The sequence below is a fragment of the Gaeumannomyces tritici genome (genome assembly GCF_000145635.1).
Source record: "Gaeumannomyces tritici R3-111a-1 unplaced genomic scaffold supercont2.7, whole genome shotgun sequence".
NCBI lineage: Eukaryota > Fungi > Ascomycota > Sordariomycetes > Magnaporthales > Magnaporthaceae > Gaeumannomyces > Gaeumannomyces tritici.
The window spans coordinates 2,043,258-2,061,934 of NW_008804551.1; the positions used below are offsets into that span (position 1 = coordinate 2,043,258).

The window sequence follows — 18,677 nt, forward strand, 5'->3', positions numbered from 1 at the left end:
GTCATTTGGAGACAGGTACGCCTGGCGCAGCCTGAACACGTGACGAGCTGATCCGCTTGCAGATGCAAAGTGCCCATGGCAATCACGACCCAGCTGTGTTGTTTTCTCCAAACATGCATCAATGTTTGATGCAGCTTCCCTGCATTCGTGGAAACGCCCAGGATGCCCAGGCAAGTCCACTTTCTTTACCTGTCTCAAATCTCCCTGCCCCCAAACGCCCACCATACGCTGGGTCAAGGCAAGAGGCAGTGGCTGCTCAGCCGTTTGGCTCTGCGGCCCTGGCGCACTGGTCTCGGAGTGATGTCAAAGTATAGACCGATTTTTCATGCTATTTTCTTTTCTCAAGTGTTCAAGATTGATATTTTGATACCAAAGCTGGAGGTGCCCTTGTGTGCACATAGAATCCCATAAAGAAAAAAAATCAAGACGCAAAAAGAGGTATGATGACATATCGGTGATAAGGAAAGAAGCATGGTGATAGTGACATGGAGACCAGGAAAAAGAAGACAAACAAAAGAAAAAAAAACAGAAGCTGAAAAGCGAGTGGGAAGATGGAACAAGAAAAGAGCCGCCTTTGCTTTACTCCGACACAATCCAAAAACATGATATCCCGCAGTACGAAAAATCCATGTTTCCTTGGATTCATTTTTTTCTAGGCTAGGTCGACGGAGAGACCACGCCCCGCCGAGACATTCTGCTCTGGAAAGGTATTTGCTTTGAGCATTGTTACCCAACGCCATAGACGCCAAGAAGGAGCGAGAATATGTGCAGGTGCCGATGTGGGCAGGACCCCCATTGCCCCCATTGCCCGCGCTTCCTGCGCCGTCCAAGCGGAGGTGTCATTTCAGGCGATGGTGGTACGCCTTGTAGGTCGTTGGCTGTATGTGGTGTGATGGGTGTGGTTTAAGGTAGGCCGTCTGGCGTGGGGTGGCAGCCTTTCCTCATCCCAACAAAGGGTGAGAATACGGGGGAACAGAGCAGGGTAATAGAAGGTGGAGCCCGAAAAGTATTTGGGTAATCGTCGTCATCATGCGTCGGATTAGGAATACAGAAAAAGAGGTGTAGAGAATAGTAACCGGGTATAACAGCAACGACGAGCATTCGTTTGATCGATCGTGCAGGGGAGGTGGAGAGGTCTCGGTACGAGAAAACGAGAGATACCTGAAACAGGCACTCTAGTCGTCTCATAGCAGAATGAGGTAGTTGCTTGGGGCAATACCCGTCTCACCAGTCTCCTTCTTTGCCTGCCACCACCTCCCGCTGACGTCGCTGACCTCAAGGATCTCGTGCTTGGAAAAGCTGATCTCGTTGGCATCGTCGGGATTCGCCTCGTAGCTGTAGATGGCCTTGGCCCGATACGGGTACTCGGTCGGCGGAACGATCTCGTCTGGTGCGGGGCCCCCGATGCCACCCTGGCCCGGCGGGGTGCCGCTCTTGCCGAGACCTGGCGCGCCGACGCCAAATGCGGGGCCGCCGAGTGCCGAGTTGCGCTGGGCGCTGCCGTTGGCGGGCGAGGGGTTCTCGAAGCCATTGAGCTGGGCCGAAGTGTACATTTGCGGCGGCTGAACCGAGGTCGAGGTCTCGGGGCGGCCGATGCCGTAGCCGCCGTTCATGGTCTGGCGGTTGCTGGTAGACTCCTTGCTCAGGGCGAACGAGTCTAGATAAGCGCGGGGCATAGCCGAGGGCGCGGAACCGAAGTAAAAGATCCAGACAATCTGCGAGTGCCAATATCAGCATCATCACTCCCACATAATGTCAATACAAACAACCATGCAAACAAAGCTCGTTGCTTCCACATACCGTAACCATAGACAGGAGAATGAAGCCGGCAGCGGCGGCCTCCTTAGCACCGTTGGTCGAGTACACCAGTCCGTTGACCGACGAGGTTGTCAGGACCAGACCACACGCCAGGTAGCCCACCAGTGCGACATGGTAGGTCTGGATGGTGTCCGAGGCGACCACGACAAAGATGCCAGGGATAAGGAAAGCATAAAAGACGACGGACCACCACGTGTATGTGGGGAAGTTGGCCACAGTCTGGATCTGTGCGACAACCGAAGATATAAAGGCGATAATCCACGCGAGCTATAGAGAGAAGACGGTTAGCAAACACGGACCTGATCGAAGCATCCAGACTCCATACCTCACAAGGAGCCCGTATCCGAGATAGGGAGGAGCGTCAACTTACAGCAGCGATCGACAAAGTCGCAAGAGCAAAGGGGTCGCCGATAACATTCCCGAGGCTCATGCCTCTGCGGCCTCCTCCGTATTGCCTCGAGTTCTCCATTTTGCGCAGGGATGGCGAATGGAGAGAGCCGTAGGATGGCATAAGTAAGACCTCTCGGCGTCCTCTTTTGTCGGCCGTCCGTGAAGTCGGCCGATCGTTGCAGAGGCTTGTAGCGAAGAGAAGGCGGAATTTGACAGCAATCAAGTAGCAATGGAGGACATGCGGAACAGAATGGAGCCGAAGTCGACAAAAGCGGATGATTCTGGAGCGAATACAAGCGCAGGAATATTAAGCGCGGGTCTCGTTTTCGACTCGTACGGAAGATATTGGGGGGAGCGGGCGCTAGGTGTATTCGAGTCGGGGAAAGGTTGGTCCTGTCAACGTGCGATGTGGTTGGTTCCAAAGGAGTGACGGTTGCGCGGGATAACCGGCGGAAATATGCGGTCGACGAGGCGTGTCGCGGCGAAGGAATTAAAGAACGAGAACAGTCAGGATGGGGGAGGTGATGCGGCTGGCGGATGGTGCGACTCGAGCGTCCACGGGTCCTTGGGCCTTTGTTCTGGTCGGGCAAAAATAGCCGGCGAAGTCGGGCAAGCGTCACGACCTGGCTTGGATTGGCGGTAGAATGTCGCCTGCCGTTTGTGCTCCTTCTCTCCTTCTCTTACAGAACCCGGGGCTCTTTTCCGTCTCGACGACGCCGTATCGGAAAACGGGTCGCAGCTCGCAATCGGGGGGCGGGCGTGTCTCTGGCGAGCACACCAAGGTCGCGCGGCCGGTCGCTGAAGCCGAATCGCGAGTTGCTCTTTGGTCTGATGGTGCAGCGATGCACGGGATTCTGGGCGTTTGTCGAGGAGCTGGGCCGTAGGTATTGGACCTGACAAAGGAAGAAAGACGAAGAAAAGAAAAAGGTTGGGAGGCTGGACTTTGGTAAGTGGAGGGGACAAGGGGGCCAGAGAAATGAGGTCGGGAGGGAAAAAGAGGAGAAGGGGAGGCGGAGCACACCCTTCTGGGCGCTGGGCAGGTGCTGGGTGTGGTGGGATGTGGTTTGGAGTGGTGGACGGACCCGCTGCTTGGGGCTGCCGGTCGCTGAAATTTGGACACGGAATTGCTGGGACGGGCCAGCTCTCAGGCAGCGCGGCACAGTGGGAGCGCACAGTCCAAAGGCACGAGAGCTGATGCGGTACATCGACTTGATTGATACATGCGCCTACCTTGACCCTCCTCGGTGGGAAACGGTCACCCCTCAGTCGCAACTTGGCCAGCCTGAAGCCACAACGGACAACGTGGTTGACAACAGGCCGAATAACAGCCCCCACGAGAGACCATCTCCATGCAAGCAAAAGACCCCTGATCTCTGTTGGATCGTGCACCCAGGCAGCGCCGGCCTATCCGCATGACGCCCGCATCCTTGGGTTCTTGGTCGCGCCGAAGGATTCCCAACGGGAATCACGACCTGACAGAAGCTGGGAGCCTGCCTGGACTCGGCTGCAGAGCGCGCGCGGACTTCCATGCCGGCGCTGCTTTTGGTACTCGACCCACCAGTAAGCTGTGGAATGCAGGCATCTGACGTGGTAGTGTCCCCAGAAAGCCAGAACGACAGGCAGGACCTGCGACGACCTGGCCGCTTACATTCCACGCATGCATCAGATGGCCTGCAGTGGGTGAAGGAACTGTGTTCGTCTCTGTCGTATCCTCAGGCCGCCGGAGGTGTCATCAAATGCCGCCCACCCAGTTCAACCAACGGCCTCTTCCTTCAACGCTCATCAAGTCGAGGCGCACTGTGTACATGGAGTGCATTACCAAATGCGCGGTCCACACACACGTCGTCTGTGGATGCCCCTGACCTCCGCAGGGCTGGAGATCTGATGCTTGCCGAGCCGGGCCTGTCGCTGGACTCTGCACCTGGAGTCGCTCGCCACCTGCTCGAGTCGCACACAAGGCCCGAGAACAAGAAAGCGACCTCGTTGGCGGGCGAAATGAGGTGTTTTCCATTCCCGCAGTGTTTGCGAGAGTGAGCGCGCGACAAGCGGCTCCCTACTCGACTACTCGACTGGGTAGCATGCTCTCGCAAGATGTCGGCAGAGCGAGCAAGGGCCGTTTACATTCGTCGACGGCCAACAGGCTGACAAGCGTGCCGCTTGAGCCACAGCACCACTTTGCTGTGGAAGCACGCACCCCTGATTGTGCCAGCAACAGAGCACCCCCTCCAACCATGTTTGAGATGCGGTCCAGGGGCAACATCCATGTGGGCCGCGCCGCGATTGGCTGCGCGCTTGATTGGGTGCCAACCCGCAGGATGCCGGTCCTGTGCCTCCCTCTCCAGACACCTTTCGCCAACCAATGTCATCACGGCCACTTCCCCTGATACCCTGATACGGATGGCCTGGCCACACACTGGGTACGATGGGTGCTTTTCTCCTCGTCCTCTCCGTTCGATCTTGTGCAGCGCCCGTTCCACGGATCATGCTGGCGACAGGCCGGCGAGGTGCGCACGGGGCGGTCAAACCATGCGCTGGTGACACTTCCGACTGGAATCCAATCGAGTCCAGCCGCCGGCATTTAGGGGATGTGCTGCTGGCCACTCGGCCAGGTCCAACACGATGGGGGGTGGCGACGGCGGCTGGAAGCGACTACACCGTAGGCTAGAGTCCGCGCGCGCCAGCGCTGCATGTTAACACAACTTTCCCCTGACTTGTCCTAGCCGACCAATGCCGCCAAGGGCAAAAAAAAAAAACACGGCAACCAAAGGGCAGGAATCACACATTAACAGGAAGAAAATAACGGCTCTCGGACCCTGTGCCATGCCGTCTGAGCGGTAGAACCGAGGGTCTCAAGCCCACCAGCTCCATGTTTAGCCAGAGAAGGTCCGTCTGCATCTTGGTTTGCATCGTGTGGCTCCCGTGAACTGTGACGGTTCCCTTTGATGCAGACGAACATGGAAGAAGAGGTTGGCTGGGGCTTCCAGCCCTCGTCGTCGGTGGCTTGCCTCCCTCCCTTGACTGTGAGCGAAAAAGGTTCCCCGCTTGCGCCAATTCCGTCGTCAGTCAAACGAGCAGGGCCACCCCGGGGAAGGGAAATGGCGTCCAATGCTCGGCTGCGTGTGTGCGTGCGTGCGCGTCTTGGCCTCAGCGGTCCCCCAGCAAGACGATCGGCGGCCGAGATCTCACGCCACATGTGGCGCAGCTTACGTGGACATGGCGGACTGGAACGTGGCATGCTTCGGGTCGGCTTTGCATCCTGCATCCAGTGCAGATCGTTCTGCCCGGTTGCAGCAATTGGTGGCCGCAACCAGTCAATCCTCGGAAGCGCCCTTCCCAACCGGCGGCAGGTGGATATGCTGTGCTTGGCTGACTGGAATTGGGTTTCTTTCCTGCCGAGTCAAGTAAGGACCCGAGAGGCCGTTGCTTTTCGTGTTCCGTCGTCCATCATGGCCCGGTCTGGGTCTGACTGGAAGCGGACGACTGAGGAAGCGCGGTACAGCTGAGCGAAAGCCGAATCCAGCTGGCAGTCTTGATGTGGACCCTGACTGGAACCACACAGGCCGCAGCAACCCTCGATTGTGTGGTCCAAGACGGCGCTCGACGTCGTGTGCTAATGCCGGCCACTCTCACAAACTTTTGGTTGCTTATTGATTTCCTCTTTGCACCTCTCTGTCGTCGCTCTCCTGCATCCTGCGGGGGCTCCCATGTCTTTGGAACCTTGGCCCATTTCTGTTTCACGCCGCCAAACAAGCCACCACGACGTGTTCTGGTTCTGCCTGTCTACCTGCCACCCAATCGCGCGTCGTCGACTAGCACCGTCGGGCTTGTCGCGGCCAGGGAGCGCCAACCACTTTGTTTGCAAACAAATGAAACAACAGGTTCTGTCTGTCCCTTGGGCGGTGAAAGGCCCCTGAAGCCGTGTCAAGCCCGGGCCACGCTGGTTCTTGGAACTGGTTCCCCGGATCGCGAGAACATGCCCGTGGAAGCGGGGCTCCTCAGCCACTGACAAACAAGCTACAGCCCCAACCTGGATATCATCGCGTGCCAGTGTTTCTGCCAGTGTTTCCTTCCCACTTCCCTCTTCCCCTTTTCGCCAAGCTTTGATTTCTACTTCCACTTCCGTCTCCTGCCCGCGCCCCACCCATTTTATCCACACCCGTCGCTTTTATCCACGGCGCCGACACAGCAAGCGTCAAGATCGGCAGCCACAGTATACACAGTACACAGAGCAGCAGGCGAGAGAAGAAAAGCGGCCGTGGCAGGTAGCGCAGTCCGCTGAGGCCTGAAACACGGAGTCGCCCATCCCGATTCCCCTGCGCCCGGCCACGCGCGCGCGCCCGCACGGCTCACAGGCGTCATCGTCTCAAGTGTGCCGGGGCCGCCCTGCCGAGACCTGTCCATGACGACCGATGGCGGATCAAGAGACGAGAAGTGATCACTCCGTTTGTCACGCACGGCCGGCCGCGGCCAACGACGGGACGACAAGTGGGGAAGGGAAGGCTTCCTCTTTGTCACCGTGTCCGTCGCAGCGATGAGGTTAATTGATTGCGCGCCGGGCATGGCGACAGAGCACGTTTCCTGCCTGTCAAGTACTGATCACACCCACATGACCGTCGTCCCCGGGCATCCGGGCTGAACCTTCCATCCGGGAGTGTGCTCCTGTGCTCCGGCCCGCAAAGGATCAGCGGCTCAGAGGGACTGGGAGCCTGGTACCGGTAATCGTCCGCGGTTGTGCGACCCCCAATTTAGTGTAATTCTCCGTACTTGATACACAGAAAGGCCGATGCTGAGTCTAGACTGATGGCCAACCCGGTCGTTGGTCATGGCAGTTCGCACACTAGAAACTTCCTTTCTCGCCAAACTGGGCAAGATCTATGGTCGTACAGTTGACAAGGATTATAGTACCTTCCCGTCGACATCTATCTGTTGTTCTGATAATCTGACAAAAAGTTAGGGTTGGGCGTGCTATACTCTTAATGCCATTTTGACCCATCTACTGCAAACCTCTGAACACTTTCTCCCTCGCCAAGCACAGCCACCCCGCAGCGACCGGCTCTCACGAACCGGGCCCCTCCAGCCGAAGCGCCGTCTAGCGGCACACGCCTCCTACCACGACAGGAGCTCCTGGCCGGGCATGATGGCGCCCTTCTCGACGGCGGCGCCGTGGCTGCGGCCGATGAAGCCGGCCGACGAGAAGGCCATGTCCGCAAAGGGCCAGACCTCGACGCCCGTGGGCGGCGTGCGCCAGTCGCGCATCAGCTCGCCGAACACGGCGTACGACGTCAGGATCTGCACACCGGCGTCGCGCATGCGCGCGTTGGCCAGCTCGCGCGCCAGCTCCGTCGTCGTGCCCGACGCCTCGCCGTTGGCAAAGACCTCGTAGCCCGCCTCCGTCATGGAGAGCGCCGCAAAAGCCGTGCCTGATCGTATGAGGGGGAGGTGGGGTAGGGGTATGGTGAGCTCGATGCTTTTTTTTTCTGTCGCCTTCCTTTCCTCTACGCTGGAGTTGGAGAGACTGGCGAGTGCTTACAGACGTCCGTGGCGATGCCGCCGATGATGACCTGGCTGCGGTTGGTGGCGGCTATCGCGTTGCGGAAATCCTCGTTGTCCCAGGCGTTGACCTGGCCCGGGCGGGGGATCACCGTGACGTTGGGGAACATCTTGGTGATCTCGGCCATGGTAGGTCCGTTCGGGCCTTGAGGAGACGCGACAAAACATCAGTAACCTCTTATTTCCTACCCACACAACGTCGATGCGCTTCGTTGGCTCACCGGTCTCCGCAGAGGTGGTTATGACGACAGGCAGCTCAAAGGCCTTGGCCATGGTGGCGTGCGCAATGATGTTGTTCTTGAGCACGGTCGGATCCATGTCCCGGACGAGGTGGAGCAGGCCGACTTGGTGATCGACCACGGCGAGGACCTGATGGGTGCCTGTCAGTTATTATTCAACTCCGTGGAGTCTAGAACCTCAGGGGTTGCCGTACAGCTTTCTCACGATCGAGCCTCTTGTACTTGAAGTCGGCGGCGAGCGCCCCGAGAACCATGGAGGCAACGATAGTGGTGGAGAGCTTCATCTTGCAGAATCTTAGTCGTTGTCTGGCTCGCAGATGGCGGCTTCCTGGTGTCTGGCGTTTCCGAGGATGATGGGTGGCTCCTAATACAATCACCCGGGCCCTCTGGCGCCGCGTACTGCCTTTTTATACTCCATTCATGTCCTCGTCGAGGGGCTTGTCACCACAAGATGTTGCCGCCATCGCACTGACCGATAACCCCCCTCCGTATGCAGCTAGTGGTATATCCGGAGGGTCTTTTGGCTTGCATGTCGTCGGCCGCGGCATCGACGAACAGAGATGCCACCATGTAGCTAGTGCTATGTCCGCAGGCTGCTTGCCGCCGTTTCCCATACTTTACTGACACAGCCAAGAGCCGCGTGGGATGCCACAGGCGACACAGCTCTATATATCGGCCCTCGCGCGTCGGCGCGGATTGGGCGAGTTCCTCTTGGCGTAAGCAGTACCGCCGAGAGGCATCCGTAATCGAGTACTGGACCGCCGAGGCTGGTGACAGTGCTTAATAATTTCCGCCGACCTCTCTTCTCCAGCCCGTCAGCAGTTTGTCATTCCGCCAAGGAAGCCGCATTTGTAGGCTGCAAAGCAGGCGCTGATATCTCCGGGACAAGTAGCACGGCGTTGTCCCATGCGCTGGATTTTGGGAGGTGGGTATGGGCCCTCAGGATGATGCTATTGGGAGCAAGAGGGAAGAGATGGACAGAAAAACAAGTGGTAGTGGGTAGCTCGCTGGAGCAAGGCTTTATGTAGGTCTGGGGGCGGCCCAGGAGTGACCCCAGAGTCTCCCGCGTGCCTCGAGAACGACAAGACTTGCCGATGGGAATGAACCCTAGGAATTGTAAATTCAAAATTCCTGCCTTTTCCAAGATCATCCAATACTAATATTCTATCTTGATCTCGGAGCTGTGTCCAGGCAGCTTAGTGCAAACAGTTGCCAGCACCCATTTCGATAGCTACCACCGGGGGCCGAAACGAGCAGGAGAAAAGGAAAAAACGAGGACGCGGGCCTGGAAAGTAGATGTTAGGCATATAACTAGCCTAGACTGGCTGTCGCATGAGGTAATCACCGCGGCCGGTCTATGCCAGGCGACTGCGGCGAGTGTTCAGGCCATCCTCGCCCACCTAGATTGGCTGCCATGGCCAACTTTATCCTCTAGAACATGGTCTGTGAACAGGTGGCATATTTTAAGAGTAGAGGTAGTCAGGGCTGCGATCAAAACTACGCTCCATTCTAGTTTTTAATTTTCAGCGGTTGAGTCGACCGGTAGTAGTCTTTGGTTTGCCGGTATCACCAGCGTGACGTCCTGTCCGCTTAAACCATGCCCGGACATGAGCCTCCCCGTCGGTAATCATGGATAGCCACCACACAAATGAGCCCGGACATAGCCCTATGGCTTCCTCCGTGGCCTCCCGGTGCTTTTACAGCTAAAAGGGGCCATGTAATGTGTTGAAAAGCCAAGGACCGAGGACCGAGATGCCATTTGTAGACTAAACAGCAACCAAACAGGCCACCCACGCCTCGTATCCACCTCTACCAGGAGCTTTCGAAACACCTAGGGGTAGGCATGCCACGGGCGCGACCATGTGACTCGCCATTTTGCGCGCAAGAAGCGGGCCGCCCTAGCAGAGATACCAAGCCATTCCTTCAAGTGTCCTATGTACAGATCTAAGTGGTGGGGCAAGGAGAAAATCGTATCCCATGGCGATCGGTCGAGAGATAAGTCACCAGACGTTGACGGGGACGGGTCGCGAAAGGCGGGGCGGGGCGTCCACTCTATCGCCCAACGTTAGCCTCGCTTTCCGCCTAGTGTGCGGACCGATATTTACAGGTAGTGCCAAGGCTCCCTGTACACGGTTCAGTGTCGCTCCTCGGCGCGGGGTAGCTCCGACTGCGCCCTCAGCAAGCCTCGGTGGAAACAAGGTTTCTTCAAAAACCCCATCCTCCGGCATCAGACATGGGAATTGCACCGTTCCGCCCCCTCACTCGCCGAGCCGCGCACGCAGCTCCCGCTCCTTCTGCGCGACCTCGGTCTCGAGGCGGTCGACGGCGTAGCGGAGCGCCTCCTTGCGCTGGCGCACCATGCGGGCGCGCAGGGCCGCCTCTCCCTTTAGTTGCTTCTTCCTGTCGGCGGCGGCGGCGGCGGCCTGCTGCTGCTTCTTCCTCGCGCCGCCGTCGTCGTGCGACAGTCGGCCGGCCTGCAGCTCGGCCTTGGCCTTGAGCGTCTCGATGCGGCGGGCCTGTCGGGCCAGGTGGCCGTCGGCGCGGTCGAGCAGCAGGCCCACGAACGGGCCGATCTCGGACCGGAGCGACGCCTCGGCCGCGGCGAGGGTGCGGGCGGGGATGAGCTCGTAGTGCTGGTGCGGTGTGGCGTCAGCAGGCGGGTTCGTGGTGGAACGAAATGTCATTATGCCGGGAGGGCACGCACGCGGACGGTCTTGAGGACCGAGATGAGGCGCGGGAAGTCGGCGACGCCGGCGTCGATGGTCTGGACCGACGACTCGAGGAAGGAGAGCGAGGTGCGCAGCGACGTGACGCAGTCGCCGTACGTCTGCAGGGTCGCTGATGATTGCGACATTGTGGCTTGGCTGCGTTTTCTGGCTACCTGGACGGAGCAGCCGCGCGGCGCATCCCTGACATTGATCTTGGACGAGGGGCGGGTGAGCGAAGGTGTTGTTCGTGTTGGAGGCGGTCCAGGGCGCGTCGCCATCTCCAGATGCGGGGCCGTTGAGTGGATGGGCTATGACGAAAGATTTGGATTACATAAGTCAGGCTACCCCCTTTTACCCTTTGCTCCGCGACGGCGACTCTGGGCTGTGACTCTAGTTGCATCGACAACAGTACAACACGGCTGTCATAGTCGCCGAGCTCACTGCGGACTCTTGAAATTATTCCCGTGGTTTGTATTGTAACTACTACAGTCAAAGTTCTGGCTTTCGCCAGATCTTAAACGCTGAAGGTTCGGACAGGATGTTGAAACTTCACGGTCTCGTTAATACGATGAACAGATAAAAAGGAATAAAGATATATCTATCTACTAGTTACTGAAAAGCATCGCTAATCCACAAGCCCAGCTGCCGTGTTGATGGCAAACCCGGCTAATACGTCCAATTTAACCAAACACCCGAACAGTTAAGAACAACCCAAACCAGATAACCACAGGGAAAAAAAGATAAAAAAAACAAAAAAGAAAAACACACCTCCCTTGCCCACAATAACCTCTGTCGAGACTCCAGACATGACGGCGAGACCGTTTCCTCCACGGCGACCATCAGCTAGAGCAGGCGTTGGCGTCCCTCAGGTCAGGCCTACTGGCCCAGCTCGAAGTCATGGACCCAGTCGTCGTCCATCTCGTAGTGGATGACCGTGCCAGACGAGCCGCTGGAGTCGCCGCCGCCCTCACCGCGGGCCCTGCGACTCTGGGCCGTCGCCGTCGGGGCCTCGCGGCCTCCAGCAGGTGCTGGCGACCCAGCAGCCGGCCCCACCTCCTGGCTGGCCTGCGCCGTCTCGGCGGGGTCGTCGCAGTTCTCAGCCCACCACAGGGCCGCATCGTAGCCGGCCTCCCACGCCCGTTGGGTATTGAACTTGTTGGCGGCCAGAGCGCGGCGTTGGGTATCGAATGTGTTGGCGGCCAGGGTGCGGGCCTCTGCCTCGCCGCGCCGCGCCGCCACCAGCTCGTTCTCGGCCATCGCAGCCCGCAGCCGGGACTGCTGCTCGGCGCGCCGCGAGTCCCCAAGCGCCGCGAAGGCCAGCTCGGCGCGTGCACGGAGCTGCCCCGCCTCGGCCTCGGCCCTCTCGGCGCGCGACAGCCGCAGCGCCGCGAGCTGCTTCGTCTTGTCGACCGCCACCTCGGCCCAGGCGGCGCGGCGGCGGGCGGCGGCGGCCGAGGCCTCGTAGTACTCGTTGAGGCGCTCGGCGCTCTCGGCGCTGGCGCGCGCCCTGCTGAGCGCCTCGAGCGCCGCCAGCGCCTCGTCGCGCGCCTCCTCCTCGGCCGCCTCGGCCCGCTCGACGGCGTCGAGGTGGAGGCTCTCGGCGCCCGAGGCCCTCTCCTCGACGGCGTGGGCGCGCACCGCGAAGTGGCTCACCTTGCGGCGCAGCCGGCGCATCTCGGTCACCATGGCGCGGTGGGCGGCTTGGGCCTCGCGCACGTAGAGGCGGGTGCGCTGGCGCTCGCGCCTCATCTGCTCCGTCTTCTTGGCCGTGCCCCGGCTCTGGGCCTTGAGCAGGGCCTTGAGCCCGGCGTTGGCCAGGCGCAGCTGCTCAACCTCTTCGACGAGGTCAGCGTCGGAGAGGTAGGTGTACTCGGCAACGGGGGCGCCCATTTTGTCTTGGGCCGTGGTTGGGGTGGTTGGGGGATATTAGGGACGTCAGCGGGAAGTTGGCGCTCTTGATGGCCGGAGATGAATAGAGACTGGAAGTGGTTGGGTGTGTGAGTTGGCAGTAATAGCTTGGCTATGATATGGACTTCTCTGGGAGTTGAATGGGCTGACCAAGGGCAGGGGAAATGGCCTGCTATATGCGTATAGTTACTGCCATTCTCCGCTTGGGCATGCAGGATAGGTCGAGAACGGAGAAAGGTGTTTCTGCAGGAGGAAGGGACGCCTTTACGATGGAAAGGATATGCTTTCTGGCTGGAAGTGGCTACCTAGTTCTCTAGGTGAAGGACGTTTCTCTATTGACAGCTACCTGCTAAGTCGGACAAGGCGTTTGGCTGTGGCATTGCGAGCTGGTTATTGATGGAAACAATCCACTACTCAATACAAATGTCTTTTCTTCCTTGGTCCTCGTTGCTCAAGACCATATAATGGAACTAGTCTAGGAGATTCCCCTACGACCTATGCTAACAGGCCGCGCATCCTTGTCAACTCAATGCCTGCGAGGTGTAGGTAAAAGTGCGAGGCAGGCAAGTTCGCACGACTGTGGTTGTGACTTGCATAGACTTTCGCGGCTGTGCTTGCCTCAAAATGTTTGTGGTAGCCCATGAAGAGCTTAAACCATGCCGACGAACACCACGGCGGAGGTAATGGTAGCCGAGGGAAGTAGAATCCCGTCAACCTGAACCTAACCTTAAGGTTTAAAGGGAAACGGGGTTCGCTCCTGCCATGCTTGAGTTGGATCTGAACAATGAATGGCAGGAACAATAACGGCCCAGGTTACCTACCTACCACCTAGACTCCAGGGTTAGGGCCCCAGTGTGACAAAGCCAAGCATGACCCACTCCAGGGAGGCCGTTTGCGGCAGAATCCAGAGGGGCGGTCAGGAATTCTATCGCATCCGGGGCTCGACTGGACGCCTCTTTGTGAGAATCGGAGGTAGGCTCCCTTGCTAGCCCTTTCCCATCCATATTTCTTCGCCATGTTGCGCTCTTCCATTCGTCCTCGTCTTTTTCCATTCTCTCTCTTGTCAACTCCCACGAACTCATCGCTACTCTCTCCACGTAACTTCCTCAGCATCGCCATCATGGAGAACGACAACCCCAACAGACGTCCCAGGAATAACCGCCGCAAGCGGCCTGCGGCTTCCAGCACGCCCGATTCCCAGTCGGAGCGTCAGTCGCAGCGGTCGCGCGGTTTCAATCAGCGCGGGCCGCAGCATGGAGGTGGCCAAACCGCCGCCATGTCGACCGCGGCGGCGGCGGCGGCTGAGCCTGTCGTCTCGTCTCCTGCCTTGACGCCTGCCCCCGCCGGTGACAGTGACGCCCCGCGCTTCGCCGACCTCGCCGAGGACAAGCTCATCGACCGCGTCATCCTCGACACCATCACCCAAGACCTCAAGTTCGACCGCATGACGCCCGTCCAAGCCGCCACCATTCGCCACCTGGTGACAGACCGCGGTGACGTGCTGGCCCAGGCCAAGACGGGCACCGGCAAGACCATCGCATTCCTCCTCCCTGCCATCCAGGCCCTCCTGCGCCGCGATCGCTCTCGCGGAAACGCTATCTCGCTTCTTGTCATCTCGCCGACCCGAGAGCTCGCCCTGCAGATTGCCAAGGAGGCCGAGATGCTGCTGCAGCGCATGCCCTCCATCAAAGTGGCAACCGCCATCGGCGGCACCAACAAGAACGCTGAGGAGAAGCGGATTCTCAGAGGCTGCCAGATCCTTATCGGCACCCCAGGACGCATCTTCGACCACTTGACCACCGACGGCAAGAATAGCGAAATCCGCGCCATGCTGCAGGGTCTGGACACGCTGGTTCTGGACGAGGCGGATCGGCTGCTGGACATGGGCTTCCTGCCGTCTCTCAAGCAGATCGTCTCTTGCCTGCCGCCCAGAGACAAGGTCCCCCGCCAGGGCATGCTGTTCTCAGCCACCATGGCAGACCATGTGGCCAAGGTGGCCAATATCGCGCTTGCCCCGGGCTACAAGTTCATCTCGACCATTGCCGCCGGCGAGAAAAACACGCACGATCGCGTGCCCCAGCACCTCGTAGTCGTCCCAACCTTCTCCGACATGGCCGTCGGCCTGGCCGGGGCCATCCGCCACGAGCTCGACCAGGCGCCCGACAAGGGTGCTTTCAAGGCCATAGTGTTCGCGCCCACTGCCGGTCTGGTTGACTTCTATGCAACCGTGCTCGGGAAGCTCCCGAGTCTTCCTGCCGTGTCGACGCTGCACTCGCGCATGTCGCAGCCCAAGCGCACCAGCGTGACCGACGATTTCCGCAAGGCCGCGTCGGGCATCATGATCGCGACCGATGTCATCGCGCGCGGCATGGACTTCCCCGCCGTTTCCAACGTCTTCCAAGCCGGCATCCCCGCGGACAAGGAGTCGTACATCCACCGCCTGGGCCGCACGGCGCGGGCGGGTGCCGAGGGCCGCGGCACGCTCATTGTCACGTCGTACGAGGAGTACTTCCCGCGCCGCGTCATGAAGGACATCACCTTTGTCAACCAGGAGGCCGACATGTCGTCGCGCGCCGACGTCACCCAGGTCACCGATCAGCTCGAGGACGCCCAGAAGACCAAGACGTACCAGGCCTGGCTGGGCTTCTACAGGCCGTTTGTCAAGGCCCTGGGCTGGAACGACATCCGCCTCGTGCAGGAGGCCAATATCTTCGCCCGCGACGGCCTCGGCGCCCCTGAAACGCCTGGCCTGGCCAAGTCTACGATTGGGAAGATGGGGCTCAAGGGAGTCCCGGGCCTCAGGGCCGTTCCCGACCCGCCCAGGACGCACCAGGGCGGCAGGGGTAGGCAGGGGTAGGGTGTGCCGTGCGCTGGTGCTTTTGGTGGACACCTATCGCCGCCTGGTTCTTCTTTGCACGGCCTTTTATCTATTTGCGACGGGTATATTCGATAGACCTTTCTTGCGATGGTCTTTGTACTGTATTGGTCGAGTCTATGATGGTTTCTTTACGACTCTAGCTCTCTCATGGCAGCCCGCTGTAGGGTTTGCGGTTTCATGATACCCTGGATCATAGACTGGAGGCGGCACTTTAAAAGGTTTAGAATAGAATGATGCTGGGCAGGTGTGGTTTGTTAATCTATTTGTTGTTCTCCAGCATCTCCCTATCCTCCGGTCAGTGGTCGTCTGTGTTACAACTGTAGTCGCCATCTTGTCCTCACATATACCAGTTTCCTGGCTTGTTGATGCCAGACTACACATAGCGTGGTCAATATGCATAATGTGGCTTGGGCACGCACCGAGGCTGTGTCCGATTTCTACACATTACCCGGGCGAAAGTTCCATGCTGTGCTACCCTCCATCCAATAACATGGAGGAACCGGCGGCTGCGGCCAGCTGTGCGAGGTACCTGTTATTGGTCAACTCGATGGCGCCCGCATGGAGGATAGCGCGGGGTGGGTGGCATCAGCTGCGCCTTCGCTTCTCATTCTTCTTTCCATCCCTCTCTTCCCTTCTCCTCGCCATCGCCAGCAATCGGCCCATCAGCCCCATCATGGCGGACCCTTTGTCAATCGCCGGGCTCGCCATCGGCGCCCTCCAGGCCAGCGCCCAGACGTCCAGCGCGCTCCTCGACCTGTACTCGTCGCTCAAGAACGCGCCATATCTGATCGCGGCGCTCTCCAGCGAGGCCAGCGACACGCGGACGGTGCTGATGGGCGTGCAGGGGGCGATGGACGCCCTATCGAAACTGCCCGCCCCGCAAGCAGCCGAGTCCCTGCAGAGCTTGCAGCGTCTAGTCAAGGACGCGAAAGCGAGGCTGGCCGACCTGGATGCGCTGGTGACAAAGCTCGAGGCGGAAAAGGGATCGGCAAAGCGCATCAAGCTGGTGCTGCAAAAGTCCAATGCCGCCAGCCTCGGGACCAAACTGCGCGAGGCGCGCACAAAGATCAGCGACGTCCTTGCTTCCTCGACGTCGGTCTCCGCCTCGCACATGCAGCTCGAGATAGCCAGCATCAAACTTATGGTCCCGCAGGGCCACTCAGAGACGCAGGCCAAGGTCGACGGCCTATGCGGAGTGACGGAGAACGTCTTGAACACTGTCAAGCAAAACGCCGACGATCTGCTGCCCCTTGTCCAGGAGATACGCGGCACGAGCAGCGCGCACACCCTCGCCCTTTCCCGTCATGACCAGCAGTTCAACGACCTATCAATCATTATGCAGGCCATGTTGGCTGAGCAGAGCTGGTCTTCCTTTAAAGCGCGCTTCAGGAGCCAACCCGCCTACTCGAAGCAAAGCACCCAGCAAACCCCGGATCCGCGCCCGAGCCAGTCTCATAACAGACGCGGGGGCTCGGTGTCTTCTCAGGCATTGTTTCTCGTCGACCTGCGCCCTTCTATGGCCCGTTGCGATGACGACTGCCCCTGCTGCTGTCATCGCGCGCCTTCTCGCGGCGCGCCGTCGAGGCTCATTCCAGCCATGCTCAAGACCTACCTTGGCGGCCTTTTCTTCGGCTACACCGGCCGGCCAGACACAATCGCGACATGTGATTCTCGCTATTGTGCCAAGGAAAAGAAAGCCCAATTCCTGGTCACGTACGCGTTTCCAGCCTGGTATGCCCTGCCGCCCCTGCACTTTCTGGTCGAGGCTTCAAGCTGTTGGCGCTTCAGAATTGGCCTTGGATGCACTAGGGCCGGTGGAAAATCCTACTATGCACTCAATCGTGCACTTGATAAGCTCGACTTGCACGCTGTGAAGAAAGTGCTCGAACTCGATCCGATGGCGGCTCGCGATATAGATCCCGAGGACGGGGTTACTAGCCTAAGCGATTTCATTCTCCTCCGGCTTGCTGACACGAGTGCTGATTACAGGCTCGTTGAGGCTGTGAAGTGTCTTTTGTTTGCAGGTGCGGATCCTGATCAGGAAGACTCTTATTTCAGAAATGCACGACACAGTGTAGCACAGGCACTTCTTGTGACACCAAGACACCATCCTCAACAAGCGACATGGGAAGAGATCGGCCGACTGTTGAGGATCAGCGACTATCTAGATGATCTAGAACTACCCCTTCTACACAAGGTCGTCAGCGGGATTTGCCCCATACCGCTGGGCGCGTTTCTTTCAAGCTCGGCACAAGATCCGTCCTTCGACATAGACGCAGTCAACGACCTAGGTTACAGTGCACTCGAATTGGCCTGTTCTCGTGGGGACGAAGCCTCCGTTCGTGACCTGATTCATCACGGCGCGGACTACTCTGCGGCGGATTGTCTTTACGCTGCGGTTAAGGGAGCCGCTCATGATGACTCGATCATTACCGCCCTGGTGGAGGCCGGAGCTGATATACGCTCGTATGGCCCGTCTGTTCTCCTGGCTGCGGCCCAGAAAAATAACGCGGCTGTGATTCAACTCCTGGTAGGAATCGGTGTACCCATGGACGACTCCACAACAACCCAGCCACTGGGTGTGGCCGCGGTGTTTGACAACGCCGGCGTGGTGTGGGCGCTTTGCGAACTCGGCGCGAATGTAAACGCCCGCGATATCGATGGGGATACCGCTCTGCACCTGAGTGTTGCACACAACTGTCATTCGGCACTGCGGGTTCTGCTGGAGTACGGCGCCGACTACCATCTCGGGACGAAGACGAATCGTACCATATTGGACCTGGCGGCTTGTTGGGGCGACGTCGCAACAATGGACATGCTCTCCGAGCTGGATTTGAGGGGCTTCGATGTCAGCAATGATAACTACAATGGGAAATTTATGCGCCAACGGTTCCAAAACCGGTTTCTCCCCCCAACAGACGATCTCCTGGAAGCCTTTGAGCGTTTATTTGCCGCTGCAGTCAGAGCATCCCTGAAGCCCTGGCATGGGGAAGCATCAGGGTCAGAAGCAGGGGCGGGCGACGCGGGCTCAGAAGGATGGGAAATTAGCTCGGAAAGCTCTGACGGAAAAGATAACGAGGACGACGAAGATCTGTTCTTTGACGCGGAGGAGAGTACAGGTAGCCGCGCTGCCGATAGTAGCCCCTCTACATAGAATAAGAGACCATCAAGTGGAAAGCACCGGGG

The 18,677-nt window shown here is 58.9% G+C and overlaps 8 protein-coding genes across 8 annotated transcripts in view; 3 read left to right on the forward strand and 5 right to left on the reverse strand.

Moving 5' to 3' along the window:
• Window positions 1-314: 314 nt before the first annotated feature.
• GGTG_11979 (osmosensor protein) lies at window positions 315-3,185 on the reverse strand. The gene is made up of 3 exons (XM_009229870.1): window positions 2,189-3,185; window positions 1,801-2,085; window positions 315-1,715 (listed from the first exon to the last, which is right to left on the reverse strand). Exons 1-3 carry the CDS (start codon window positions 2,327-2,329, stop codon window positions 1,185-1,187), a joined length of 957 nt encoding a protein of 318 aa, XP_009228134.1. The 5' UTR covers window positions 2,330-3,185; the 3' UTR covers window positions 315-1,184.
• A 759-nt stretch (window positions 3,186-3,944) lies between these two features.
• On the forward strand, window positions 3,945-4,928 carry GGTG_11980 (hypothetical protein; the record flags this gene model as incomplete). Its single annotated transcript, XM_009229871.1, has 3 exons — window positions 3,945-4,018; window positions 4,080-4,208; window positions 4,286-4,928. 3 exons carry the CDS (start codon window positions 3,945-3,947, stop codon window positions 4,590-4,592), a joined length of 510 nt encoding a protein of 169 aa, XP_009228135.1. The 3' UTR covers window positions 4,593-4,928.
• A 1,426-nt stretch (window positions 4,929-6,354) lies between these two features.
• On the reverse strand, window positions 6,355-6,768 carry GGTG_11981 (hypothetical protein; the record flags this gene model as incomplete). Its single annotated transcript, XM_009229872.1, has 1 exon — window positions 6,355-6,768. One exon carries the CDS (start codon window positions 6,766-6,768, stop codon window positions 6,355-6,357), a length of 414 nt encoding a protein of 137 aa, XP_009228136.1.
• A 546-nt stretch (window positions 6,769-7,314) lies between these two features.
• On the reverse strand, window positions 7,315-8,281 carry GGTG_11982 (hypothetical protein; the record flags this gene model as incomplete). Its single annotated transcript, XM_009229873.1, has 4 exons — window positions 7,315-7,628; window positions 7,739-7,903; window positions 7,980-8,127; window positions 8,192-8,281. 4 exons carry the CDS (start codon window positions 8,279-8,281, stop codon window positions 7,315-7,317), a joined length of 717 nt encoding a protein of 238 aa, XP_009228137.1.
• A 1,174-nt stretch (window positions 8,282-9,455) lies between these two features.
• On the reverse strand, window positions 9,456-10,979 carry GGTG_11983 (hypothetical protein). Its single transcript, XM_009229874.1, has 2 exons — window positions 10,702-10,979; window positions 9,456-10,630 (listed from the first exon to the last, which is right to left on the reverse strand). The coding sequence occupies exons 1-2, from the start codon at window positions 10,849-10,851 to the stop codon at window positions 10,256-10,258; spliced, it is 525 nt and encodes a 174-aa protein (XP_009228138.1). The 5' UTR covers window positions 10,852-10,979; the 3' UTR covers window positions 9,456-10,255.
• Window positions 10,980-11,581: 602 nt separating this feature from the next.
• Window positions 11,582-12,595, reverse strand: GGTG_11984 (hypothetical protein; the record flags this gene model as incomplete). Its single annotated transcript, XM_009229875.1, has 1 exon — window positions 11,582-12,595. The coding sequence occupies one exon, from the start codon at window positions 12,593-12,595 to the stop codon at window positions 11,582-11,584; it is 1,014 nt and encodes a 337-aa protein (XP_009228139.1).
• Window positions 12,596-13,535: 940 nt separating this feature from the next.
• Window positions 13,536-15,903, forward strand: GGTG_11985 (hypothetical protein). Its single transcript, XM_009229876.1, has one exon. The coding sequence runs from the start codon at window positions 13,629-13,631 to the stop codon at window positions 15,468-15,470; it is 1,842 nt and encodes a 613-aa protein (XP_009228140.1). The 5' UTR covers window positions 13,536-13,628; the 3' UTR covers window positions 15,471-15,903.
• A 261-nt stretch (window positions 15,904-16,164) lies between these two features.
• Window positions 16,165-18,677, forward strand: part of GGTG_11986 (hypothetical protein) — a gene marked incomplete at both ends in the record, with an annotated part of 3,551 nt that continues 1,038 nt past the window's right edge. The window contains 2 exons of the mRNA XM_009229877.1: window positions 16,165-17,222; window positions 17,697-18,628. Of these exons, the coding sequence (XP_009228141.1) occupies window positions 16,165-17,222; window positions 17,697-18,628 (1,990 nt within the window). The remainder of the gene's footprint in view (window positions 17,223-17,696; window positions 18,629-18,677) is intronic.

Excerpts from the sequence above, each read along its gene's own strand:
- GGTG_11979 (XM_009229870.1), bottom strand. The coding sequence starts at position 2,329 with ATGCCATCCTACGGCTCTCTCCATTCGCCATCCCTGCGCAAAATGGAG. Across the intron at positions 2,086-2,188 it reads CGACTTTGTCGATCGCTGCT|CTCGCGTGGATTATCGCCTT; the intron begins GTAAGTTGACGC and ends TTCTCTCTATAG. Across the intron at positions 1,716-1,800 it reads TTCTCCTGTCTATGGTTACG|ATTGTCTGGATCTTTTACTT; the intron begins GTATGTGGAAGC and ends TGGCACTCGCAG.
- GGTG_11985 (XM_009229876.1), top strand. The coding sequence starts at position 13,629 with ATGTTGCGCTCTTCCATTCGTCCTCGTCTTTTTCCATTCTCTCTCTTG.
- GGTG_11983 (XM_009229874.1), bottom strand. The coding sequence starts at position 10,851 with ATGTCGCAATCATCAGCGACCCTGCAGACGTACGGCGACTGCGTCACG. Across the intron at positions 10,631-10,701 it reads CGGTCCTCAAGACCGTCCGC|CACTACGAGCTCATCCCCGC; the intron begins GTGCGTGCCCTC and ends ACACCGCACCAG.